Source organism: Pygocentrus nattereri, chromosome 6, assembly GCF_015220715.1.
Source record: "Pygocentrus nattereri isolate fPygNat1 chromosome 6, fPygNat1.pri, whole genome shotgun sequence".
Taxonomy (NCBI): Eukaryota; Metazoa; Chordata; class Actinopteri; order Characiformes; family Serrasalmidae; genus Pygocentrus; species Pygocentrus nattereri.
Window position 1 is genome coordinate 20,948,072 of NC_051216.1, and position 12,366 is coordinate 20,960,437.

Genomic DNA, 12,366 nt, shown 5'->3' on the forward strand with positions numbered 1-12,366 from the left:
GTAGGTATGCTCAGGGAGGAGTGTCTAGATTAGATCAGCCTGTAAGAAAAGTGGCTTCTGTACTGTAGGGGAAAGTGCTAGACATTCCACAGCAGCGCCGTATGCTGTGGTTTGGAGATTCTCCAGCTGCTCTCTCTCTCTCTCTCTCTCTCTCTCTCTCTCTCTCTCTCTCTCTCTCTCTCTCTCTCTCCCTCTCTCCCTCTCTCTCCTTCTCCATCAGCGCATACAGAAGAACAATAGGCTTGTGCTGAGAGTCTGCCCCAGCGCACCCCACTCTGCCTGGGCTTCTGTAATCAGCCGATAGCACTGAGAGGCTCTGAGCCACACCACATGAAACAATACAGCAGCATATCCCTCTGAAACCAGCCAGCCAGGCTGCCTCTCGCACCAGATCCTGGCATGCTGCTAATCTGTACTGTTTTTTTTCTTCTTCTTTTTTTTTCATTCTCCTGCAGTTTTCTCGTCATAGTGGCTATTTTAGTTTTGGAAATGAGAGAGAGAGTGAGTGAGAGAGGTTAGCAGTCAGGGTGTTTCCAGAGCTCTGCTGCAGGTTTTGGAAATCAGCGTAGGATCTTGCTCATCTACATAACAAAAGGTTTTGACAAAACGCTCTGGAGATTTCAGCCATGATTACTAATGGTGTGCTGTGAACATAATTATGAGCTGATTAATACTTGATACTTCCACTGATTTATAAGGCTTAGTAATTTTACCTCATCCATTCATCAATGCTTTTAATAAAACCCTAAATAAATTGTTCTCAGATGGCCAGGACCCAGGTTTCTCGAAATGTTATTTGCAGTACATTGTTGTAATGTAAGATATTAGTTAAACATGAGGTTACTGCCTTTTAAGTAAACACCTCAATTCCAGTTAGTAGCTTTTTTTTTTCTTGCAAAGTTGGCTTGCAGTCAGCGTTCCAGTTTATCCCAAGGGTGTTCATTTGTGTAGTGCTCGGGACTCTGTGCAGGACACTGGAGTTCCTCCACACCAAACGCGTCAAACCATGTCTTTATGGACCTTACTTTGTGCACAGGGGCACAGTCATGCTGAAACAGGAAAGGGCATTACACAACTGTTGCCACAACATTAGAGGAATTTAATTGTCTAAAATGTCTTTGTATAATATGTTGGTGTATGTATGGGTATGTAAATGTGTATTTTAGTTTTCTTTTGTATTTGTACAAAATGTTTGTGTTTATATACACTGTTTTATTATATTGCTTTGAGTGGAGCAGAGAAACAAGGATGGGTTTAGGGTGTAGGAAAATCGAACAAAGAATTGTCTAATGTTAGTTTATACTGTATTATGCTGTTATTGTTGAATATTACAAAATAAAAACAGAATGTTCATAAATAATAATAAATAAAATGTCTTTGTATGCCGTAACATTAACATTTACCCTTCATTGAAACTAAGGGAACAAAACCGCCTCAGACCATTATCTCCCCTCCACCAAACTTTACTGTTGACACTTTGCATTCTGGTATGTAGCATTCTCCCAGCATCCACTAGAACACATTTACTCTTGTGTCATGCTTTACACCAAGTCCAGCCAGGACTTGGCATTGTGTGTAGTAATGTTAGGCTTGTGTGCAGCTGCTCGGCCATAAAAACCCATTTAATGAAACCTCTAACGCATGGTTCATATGCAAATTTTGCTCACAAAGGCAGTTGGAAACTCTGTAGTTAATGATGCAATAGAAGGCCATTTTTACACATGCTTAAGCACTCAGCAGCCCTGTTCTGCGTTTATGTGGTCTGCTTCCTCGTGGCTGAGTTGTTGTTGCTTCTAGACCCTTCCATTTCATAACAGTAGTACTTATAGTTGACTGGGGCAAATCTAGCAGGGCAGAAAGTTCACAGTCTGCTAAAGTGGCATTCTGTGACACTGCCCAGTTAAAGTCACTGAGCTCTTCAATATGACCCATTCTACTGTGTTTGTGTATGGAGATTGCATGGCCATGAGCTCAAATTTATAGACCTGTTAGCAATGAGTGTGGCTGAAACACCTGAAATCAATAATTTGGAGTGTCCACATACTTTTGGCCTTATAGTGTATTATCAGATACACTAGAAATATCAGCAAAAAAATGTACCTACCCATACAATGTGCAAATGTACTTATTAACATAGGCTGCAGTTCAGCATTTACTTTAGTAATGACACTTACACAGTCCAGACTCCAGCTGTTCTCATAATGTATACATACATTAGCTGTCTTTTAAAAGGCTTGTTTATATATTTATTTTACTTTGAAGAGTGGCTTTTTGAGCAGATTTTTCTATCCATGATTAACACCCAGACATTCCCTGTGATCTTTCTTCTGCTCTTGGTTTGTCTATGAAATGGATAGCAAAAACGCAAGCAGATTTAGTAGGACTGTTTTGTTGTTGTTTTTTTTAAGACAAATTATTTGCCACAGCTTGCTGTATTTTTCCATTTTTTCTGTGCCTGGGGCATGTTTAAAATCCACTGCTAAGCCTTTAAGTCTTATTTTATTTCATTTTCAACCACATGCTATTGTGCTCCTAATAAATTCTTCAACCACATGTTATTGTGCTCCTAATAAATTCTTAAAACCTATGCTTTTTATTACTACATGGGAGAAGCTATGGAAACTCGACTCAAGCGTCCATTTTTTTCTGAAGCCACTCAATCAAGGACAGACTAAACATACTTCCAGGATTCAGAGGTAGTATTCTATTAGTAGATTTTTTTCCCTCTCGTCCATTTGAGGCCCTTTGTGGCAAGGTGATCAATTGCCCAGGGAATGTCAGAAAGGGAAGAGGAAAAGGAGGGAGGGAGGTGGGGAGGGAGGGAGGGAGGGAGGATGTGTGTGGAGTTGCCCATTGCTAATTGAGTGCTTTGAGAATTGAAGCAGACATAAGCGGGATATTAAAGCATCTTTCTCTTTCCCTCTCACACACAGGTGTGATTTGCTGGCAGCCATGAGCGGAATACTGAAGAGGAAGTTCGAGGAGGTGGAGGGGGCGTCGCCATGCTCGTCGCTAAGAGAGTCCGAGGAGGAGGAGATATCGAGTAGTGAGAGTGGAGACAGTAGTGACAGCGTCAACCCCTCGGCCTCTCGCTTCACACGTGAGTCATCTTCACTGTCCTCTCAGAAAAGCGCATGTTATCCTGAGAAACAGCTCACCAGATAATAGCTTACACTTTGTGCAATTACCAGTGATTCAGCATTAACATTGAGGCAACATGGTATCAAGACAGAGTCTGACTGTACGTCTACTTTATTCATCTTTTTTAATGCCTCTTGAAAATGAAAATGAGTTGGTCCTGAAAAACACATACTTTCTCAATCTCTGCTTTGTCAGTCATTAAGAAGGTCCTTAAAATGCAAGGAAAGCAAAGAGATATACATATATAACATTGCTTTAAAGAATTGTTCTCAGATCCTTCAGCAGGCTGAATTTAGTGCTGCAATTTAATATTGATTTTCGCCTGTGTCTGTAGTGAGCCTGCACTAGGATATCCATTATCATAATAAACTTAAACTACCACAGCTCATGCGTTGCAGCATCAAGTGGCTGCACTCCATGCCTGCTTTTTGTTTTCTGGTATTTGACTTCATGAAACATGAGGTACCTAAGTATTCAAGAGCAAGCTGTCCTAAAACATCAGTTATTATGATGGGGGTGAAAGCACGCTCATCAAATCTTTCCTGTTGAAGAGCACTACTCTATCACATTATATCAGATCTAAAGGGATTGTGTTGCACTAAGTAGTTTTTGAGAGTTTTCAGCTGTTCTAACCTGTTTGTGCAATAAAAAGCCAGAGCTGTCTATTTTTTAAAGCTTCTGCAGGAAGCCTAAGAAAATGAATCTGTGATTTAGAGCTGCAGCCGGCAAAGCTACACCGATGAATCTGTGATCCGCCCCTCACTGAGTTCAGAGAAAGAGTATGTGGGTTTCTAAGAAAAAGCCACAGCTGAGTAAACCTATCCCCCATTGCTCATCACATAGCCTAGCGCACTCGCTGCTCACTGAGCTCATAGGTAGCTGCTCCCTTTGCATGGCTGACGCTAGCTAACTGTCTGACGGTAGGACTCATTAATGATTAATAACACCAAAGGCGGCTGGCAGGGCTCAGGTTGTTAGTCCAGTGCTAATAGGCTGGCAGTGCCTCGCTTGTGTGCTGGTACAGAGCAGGGAGAGGAGTTCTTCCAGCAGGGAAGGAACAGGTCCCAGAGGTCTATCCACAGCAGCTAATGCAGACAATGAATTCTGTTGGGAGTTAAGTATGACTTCCAGTCATGCAGGGCAGACAAGTGCAAAGCTGTGATTTTGACTGTCCTCTACCCACTATACAATGACAGACTGTACCAGGATTGCTCTGTAAATGTGTTCTTGCATTCCTGTTTTTGTTTTGGCTCTATTTCACATTGATTGGTAGGTAGTTGGTTTTGACACTGAAGGATCACTGTCACAGTTAGTTACAATCAGTATCTTTAGGTGAAAACATCAATTATGATTAGTATTTTCAAGTAAATGTAGTAAATGTTGAGTCTTGTTCAAAAAGGCTAGAAGACCTTTGCTTCAGGTTTGTCAATCATTCACACAGCACTCTACAAATCTCAGTGCCTGGATTCCTCGTCCCACCATCTGGAGTGGCACTTAATTTTAAGAGCTCCATCACACCTCCTCACTATTTAATGCTTTGTGATGCTCTTATCCACTTAAAGAGCCCCTCATTAAAAATGATTGGAAGTTTATATGCACCAGATATGAACTACTGTGGAAAAAAATCTAGATCCTCCTTTTAGAAACCCCATCCATTTCACCTCAAATTAGAAAGAAATGACAATTCTGAGGAGTATTTTAAGAGAGTGCTGATCCATAATAACCAGACATGCAGACACCCACTAATCACAGTAGTAGTGAATAAGCTACAAATACAAAGGGCAGCTGCTCATCATTTTTGGCAGCTGAAGTGCCAGGATTATGTAAAAGATGTGTACAAAAATAACAAGTGAATTATCTAATAGTGACCCATTTTTTGCCTTCTTCACATTTACTGGGCTTATGTATTTATGAAAATCTTCAGCAAAATTTGCTCAGCTAGGTTGATGCTAGAGTCCAAGATTTCCCAAGCTGTGAGAAAGTGTGAGTGCGCCGTGCTTGTGTCTATAATGAAATGTATTGTCCTCATGCTTGTAGAGGGGGTGCTGCAGGAACAGATGGTTTCTATTTGTCCTGTGTGTCTGACATGAGGAGAGCAGTCGGAGAGGCAGTGGGAAACTCTGCGGATATTAAGGCCAGAACGAGAGATATTTATGCTGGATATATTTACACAGACGCCACCCTCTTCCCTCTTTAAATGGCAAAACAGTGAGAACCACAGGCAAACAGGTTCTTAAAGAAGCCAGTGGAGGTTACAGCAGGGGTGAATGGTAACGGTCTATGCTGCTGCTCAGGTGTAGGTGGTGGTTTTGATTTATGAGCTTCATTTTTTGAGGTAGTCTGATAGAGGGGAAAAGTGCTGTAAGGAAAAAGACAAAGACCGAATCTGCTCACAGCTGTAAATGGATTGTTCAGGGCCCATGTCTGTCTCTGTCACAGTTCAAAATCCTATCTATATTGTAACTCTTGAGCTAAGATAAAGCTACAATAATCCCAGCAGAACTATATTCACATTATTACAGGTACTTAATCTAAAGTACGGAGCCAAGTTAAGTTCCAGTATACCGTACTGTGCAAGAGTCAGAGGCCACATTTTATTTGATTTCCATAATAATTAACTTTCCCCTTCTTTATGCAAGTGGATTATATTCTATCTAAACTCATAAATAACTCCTGAACAATTAATAATTTGCATTTTTATAGTTATAGTTTTATAGTAACAAGTACAGTTTATCAGTTTACAGTCATTACACATCTACATGTCTGGTGTCATTATTTTATTTGTAATGACTTATGCACTTTATTATTTACCATTGACTGTACTTTGGATTGTTCTGAATCCAAGTACCACCAATGTTAAAAGAATCTTGATTTTTGAATTGAGTTATTATATGTATCTCTTTCTCCACCAGCATCATCCATCCTGAAGAGAGAGAAGAGGATGAGAACTCGCAGGGTACATTTTGAGAAAGTGACGGTTTATTATTTTAGCCGGCGGCAGGGCTTTACCAGCGTGCCCAGCCAGGGTGGCAGCACCCTGGGAATGTCCAGCAGACACAGCTCTGTCCGGCAGTACACATTGGGCGAGTTTGCCAAGGAGCAGGAGCGCTTGCACAGGGACATGCTGAGAGACCACCTGAAGGAGGAAAAACTCAACTCCATCAAACTCAGGGTAAGAAACAGGGTCCATTTGTAAAAGAAAATATGGAGGATGACTGAAATTGGAGCTGTACTAGGGTAGTAGTACTTCTGCTGTCTATGCAAAATGTATTTTTGTTGTACGGGAATATCATTAATTACAAGATATGTCCAAAAAGATACAAGAAACTGTCCAAAAATATGTATCTTTAAAACGGTAACTTTGATGGAAAGGGCAAAAATGTTCTAAATTTTAAATGTAAGTTAACATAAAGAAATTTTATTCCATCTAATTATGGAACATTTCTATTGGTCCATTCATCATACAATGTAAAGAACAGCTACTATGTCAAATTAAAATTTAAAGAAGTAGAGATGCATTAATTCAGAAGCTGTTTAATTTCCATATGTGGACCATATGGACTGGGAGGTGAACAGAACATTTTGAAACTATAGAAACATTTACACACTACATGAAACTCTTATATTTAAAAAAGTGAGGAAATTTATGTCATCCTGAAATAGGCTGTTTAAGATTAAGGTACAGATTGTATATGCAGTAATCCAGTATGCTTCAATTAACCATACAATAACTTACCCACTGAACCGCTATTCTTTTTTTAGCTGACCAAGAATGGATCTGTGGAGTCAGAAGAGGCCAATGCTCTCACACTGGATGACATCTCAGATGATGACCTGGACCTAGACAACACAGAGGTGGACGAGTACTTCTTCCTCCAACCACTGACCACCAAGAAGCGCCGAGCCTTGCTACGTGCATCCGGTGTCAAGAAGATAGATGTGGAGGAAAAGCATGAGCTAAGGGCCATCCGGGTGTCCAGAGAGGACTGTGGCTGTGACTGCAGGCTTTTCTGTGACCCAGAGACCTGCGCCTGCAGCCTGGCAGGCATCAAGTGCCAGGTAAACATGCCTGTGGGTGCTATGATAAAAGTTTTACAATACACAATACACAGTTTTGAGGTTTAATTAATTGAAACAGCCAAAAACGCACCAGTTATGGTTATGGTTAACCGTGTTACTGTTGTAACAGTCATCAGTGATGGTTAAAACTCGTTGCTATCAGATTAAAAAACATTATTCATTTATTGATTTACTTCATGCAAACCACAGGAAGACACTAGTGTTCCCATATGGAAATGCTACTGAACCTGCTGAGTGGTGTGATATTCTACAATAATGGCACATTTATTATGACTATCATAGACAGATTGTTCTGGAAATGCGGCTGTGATGGTTAGCAGACAGATAGCATGCCCGTAGAAAAGCCACCTAAGTAAAGGCTTACATTTTAGGGCACCCTCAGACCACAACGTCAGGTTTCACACATCAGAAAAAAACAGTAACTCAGGTACAAAATCATGTCTTGGCTCTCTTACAGCAGGAAGGCATCAGGCTAAGCAGTCACAAACTCTTAGTTTGCATGACATTTGTAATTATGTTCTTCCTTACTAGATTAATTACAGTTTAATGTCCAAATCGAAGATGACAACATAATACAGCCACAACTTTTACTGAACTGTGCTTTGTTCTTACATGCTGTCACTGTGCTTGCTCCTGCATGTGCTTCAGTGTAATAATGGACAAAAAGTTGAAGGGAGCCCCCCGGTCTAACCATTTACTTTTTACATAGTTACCCAAAAAAGAGAACTCTTATTTGTTTAGAAAAAATACAGTGAACAGTGATTTTTATTTAGGCATTCATGAATGTCACAGCACAAAATCCAGTTACAAAGAATGAACAAGTTTTCTATGTAATCAAACATGCAGTCAGTTATTCACCGTATGCTCAGAAAAGGATGCAATGATGTAATGTGAAGTCATTTATTGCAATAACAATAAATGTCATCATATCATCCACCTGTACATGTTAAGTTAGCAAACATTGCCATGACCTTTGTGGCTTTCTGCTAACCGGATTATTTGGAAGGCTTATCTTCATATTAAGACAAGATAAACAACACGCATAGTCTTTAATGCAGTTACCTGTTCATTCCATCATTTATAAGATTTTGCCTAATGAAATTCTCTCTTGCAATGATCAAGGCATGTACACCATCTGTGGTGAAGTCAAATCCAGCTTGGAAAACTCTAAATGGCAGTCTGACAAGTTAAAATGCTGATTAAGATGTTACAGAGATAATGTTTAATTGAGATATGGCCAGATAAAGTGAAGACATCAACCACAAATGGCAGACATGGAGCGAGCTGATTAAGAGAGTTAATTTAGCTTAAGTGGCCCTGATGCTGACAAGACGAAGCCTAATTTGGTGAGGTTTCAACTTGAGTTCCATTTAAAATCTGGAAGCTAAACGCAGGGTGGTGGTGTCGTTTGTGTGCAGGTGGACCGCATGTCGTTCCCTTGTGGCTGCACTAAAGAGGGCTGCAGTAACGCGGCTGGCCGGATTGAGTTCAACCCCATCCGGGTGCGCACGCACTTCCTGCACACCATCATGAAGCTGGAGCTGGAGAAAAGCCGGGAGCAGCAGCAGCAAAGCTCCACCCCCACCCCCACTGCCAGCGGTTACCACAGCGACACCAATGGCCACTGCAGCCCACTGGCATCTGGCCAACATGCGCTAGAATATTCTCTGTCTGAGTCAGTACAGCAGAGTGCCATCATGCACCTACAAGCCGTGGATGACATGGATGAGGCCCTGGAAGAAGAAGAGGAAGAAGAGGAGGAGGAGGAGGAAGAGGAAGAAGAAGAGGACGAAGACGATGAGGAAAATGAAGACGACGAAGATGACGAAGATGAGAGCAGCAGTTTGTGCAGCCTGTCGGACTCGAGCACGCAGAGCCTGGCCAACAGCGAGGAAGAGGAGGAGGATGATGTTGACAACGACGAAGACAAAGCGGAGGAGTTTGAGGACGGGCTGAGTGCTGTTCCTGTGTCACACAGTGAGGTGGTTCCTGCATCTTCTGTGATGTGCTACTCAGAGAGCGCAATCACACAGGAGAACCAGACTAATGGCAACTCCTACTTTATCAACTCTTCAGCTGAGTACTATCAGATGGAGAACACCTCCGTTTTAGCTGCTGCTAGCCAGGCTAACGAGAGCTATGGAGGAGACTCCACTTCATATCAAGACAGGGTTAACAACTCTAATGGAGTGATGACACAGGGACCCTTTAGCATGACCACTGAGCATTACACTGACTACTCACAGCCCCCTGAGGAACAATATGCCAATCACCATTATACCCTCACTAATGGATCTGCAGCTGTTATTGGTTGCTGCGAACCAGAACAGGACCAAAGTGTCCAATCGAAAGGGACCTTCCACAGCCAGTCAGGAGAGCTGAGTCAGATGGAGTTCCAGAACTATCTAAACAATAACACACAGGATGGCTACACGACAAACGGGAACTGTTTTGTGGTAGAGCAGCCAAAGGAGGTTTCGTCTTTAGCAGATGCCACCAAAGGACCTCCAATGCTGGAGCCTTTTGCTGAGCCCACGCCAGTTTAGATACCTACACTACATCCTTCAGGAGGAGAAATCTTAACTGGTAAGGTATGAAGTATTTGATTGAGAGACCACACAGACTGACAGAATGGCCTTTGTTTCTGCACTTGAAGGAGTTTCATTTGATCACATTGACTTAATTAATTATATGACAATAGAGAGAAGGATTCATACCATATGTATTTTTCAAAGAGCCAGGAAAAAAAAATCAGTAATTTGAAGTGCAAACTGGGATCAGATAAAATAAACTGTAAGCTTTAGGCCTGTGCAATGTATCTTGTATTTCAAAAGTAAAAGTTCTAGTTTTGAGCAGATATTGTGGATAGAACTTTTCTATGTCTGTGTGTCAGTGGTGCAAAAAAAAGTCGCTGTTCATTAATATGTTTGGGAAAATGTGTATACTTAATTGTTTTGATAAAAAAAAGCATGTTATTTTGTAGCTTTCGTTGGCAATTTATGGTTTTTGTAAGAATTTGCATTGATGTACTGTAAAGAGTTTGAGTTCTCGTTGTTACATGTGTATATCATGCTTTTAAAGCATTTGTAAAAGCATGAAGCCCGCTCTTGAAATGTTTGCTGTTTCTGCCTTTGATTACAATACCAAAATCACAAGATTTTAGTTGTGAATATACTACATTTCATGAAAATGATGCACTTTTCCAGGGGGTGGTGCCACACTGAATGGCAAATAGTCTTTCGCAGAGCACTGACAAGGTGGACTTTCTCTTACTATACAATTATTTAATCCTCATCATAACATTCAGGTTTTTGGAGAGTGAGAGAAAGAAAGAGTTCCTCATTTCAGCATTTCCGACTATTATCTTTGGGGCTATACAGGGACATGATGAAATGCACTTTGAAGAGCATCAAGTTCATTGTAATGAGGCATTGCATATCTTTGAAATGAAGTTATGATATATAACAGTGTTTAAATTATAAAACTGTGAAGTGTATGGAAACAAAGAATTAAATACACAAATAGAATGAATATTTCTAATATTAGATTTGTAGCAAGGTTGTTCTTATCACAGAACTCGTTATTATGAGAAGAACCAGATTTCTGGTGAAGAAAGAGTTCTGATTTCTCATGCATTTTAATAAGAAATGTATAGCAGCATAAGATCATTTCCCTGTCTAATGTGCTACTATGTACTGCAGTTGAAAGACATGCAGTCCAGTTTTACTGGAAAACCTGATAAAGATACGTTAAATTTGGTAGTCGCTATATATTAAATTGACCTGATGAATAATTCATTTTGATAAATTTACTATATAAGAACAAATAAATTTTAAAGACTAATTTATATATAAATAGTTTACTAAAATGGGTCTCATACAAGCAGCATTTATGTTTATTTCCAAAGGCTATTTTTCAGTCCTTCACTTGCCAGATCTCAATTTCAGTTAATTTACTGAAGCATCATAAAATGAAGTCTTATTTAATGCACAAATGTTGTGGCATATGTCTTCTTAGTGTTTAGAGGACATGTAGGCTTTGTTAAAACGGTCGTTTCTCAACAAAAGCATAAGATAGGACAATCATATTCCTATAGTGATTTCCGCCAGTGTGCAGGAGAAATACAAACCTGACCTCAGCAAGTGTAGAAACATCCTTTTACAGGAAATAAGGCCATAAATGAGTTACTTGTTGAACAAAGTGGAAACTTCAGGCTAAATCATTGAACAAATAAGGAGAATCGCTGAATGTTCCTAGAAAAGAAAAATAGATTAAATAGTTTGTAAGGTAAACTGGAATGTTGCCTTTGCTGTGGCTTTCAGAATCTAAAGCGAATGCCTTTCTTTTTCAGTCATGATCGCTTTGCGTTTTCTCTGTTGGGGAAAGCGAGAGCTCACGTCATAAGCTAAAGTCCTTATACTTCGGTTTGCCTTGAAAGATAACGTCATGATATTTCTACAGTGTTTTTTTTTTTTTGTTCATTTACCTCTTGACTTACTGACAGTGCTCATATAACCTCATTCTCTGGTGGAGTAGGAACAATGTACAGCCTTCAGGCCTAAGCAGCCTGAGCTGAGCTAGCAGTGCTAAAGCCTTTAGCAGCAGGCTCCATTCACCACACTGCAGCCCTGTTAGCATCCCCGGGACATTCTGTTTGCAGTATTTATTATGAATGATCTATTGAAATGTGTATTTATTGTGGTTTCCTGAAACAGTAGCTATGTATTGAATAAAACCTTTCTTTGCTAATGACGGCCTTCTTGTGTTATGATTTTAATAACTAGTTAAATGTTTCCCCTTACATGAATTCCATACTGGTTTTAGCTGGTTTGTGCCGGTGTGGTGCTGGTTTAGTTGGTCACCCAGTATGGTCACACCAGCATCCAACACACAACATTTTCTGGTTTTGGGGGTGATCAGCATTTTAAAAAAATTTTCCAAAACACATAATACTGCTTCGGTGTCCAGCTCTGCTGCTGGCTTTTCTGAAAGAGGTCTAATAAATTGGTTTTTAAAGAACCCTTACAGAAAAGTCACATGCATTTCACATGTGATCATTTGTGAAGCATCCAAAAAATCTTCACAATTTAACACGTGTGATGTTATGTGAATAAAAAAAAACCATGTGACACATTTTACACCACA

General features: G+C 40.2%; 1 protein-coding gene across 2 annotated transcripts in view; it reads left to right on the forward strand.

Annotated features, from left to right (window-relative positions):
* The window catches only part of csrnp3 (cysteine-serine-rich nuclear protein 3), a 33,943-nt gene extending 21,991 nt beyond the window's left edge, over positions 1-11,952 (forward strand). For both annotated transcript variants that reach the window (XM_017692280.2, XM_017692281.2), the window contains 4 exons: positions 2,934-3,100; positions 6,054-6,313; positions 6,904-7,200; positions 8,640-11,952. In XM_017692280.2, the coding sequence (XP_017547769.1) occupies positions 2,934-3,100; positions 6,054-6,313; positions 6,904-7,200; positions 8,640-9,767 (1,852 nt within the window). In that variant the 3' untranslated portion in view covers positions 9,768-11,952. The remainder of the gene's footprint in view (positions 1-2,933; positions 3,101-6,053; positions 6,314-6,903; positions 7,201-8,639) is intronic.
* Positions 11,953-12,366: the final 414 nt, after the last annotated feature.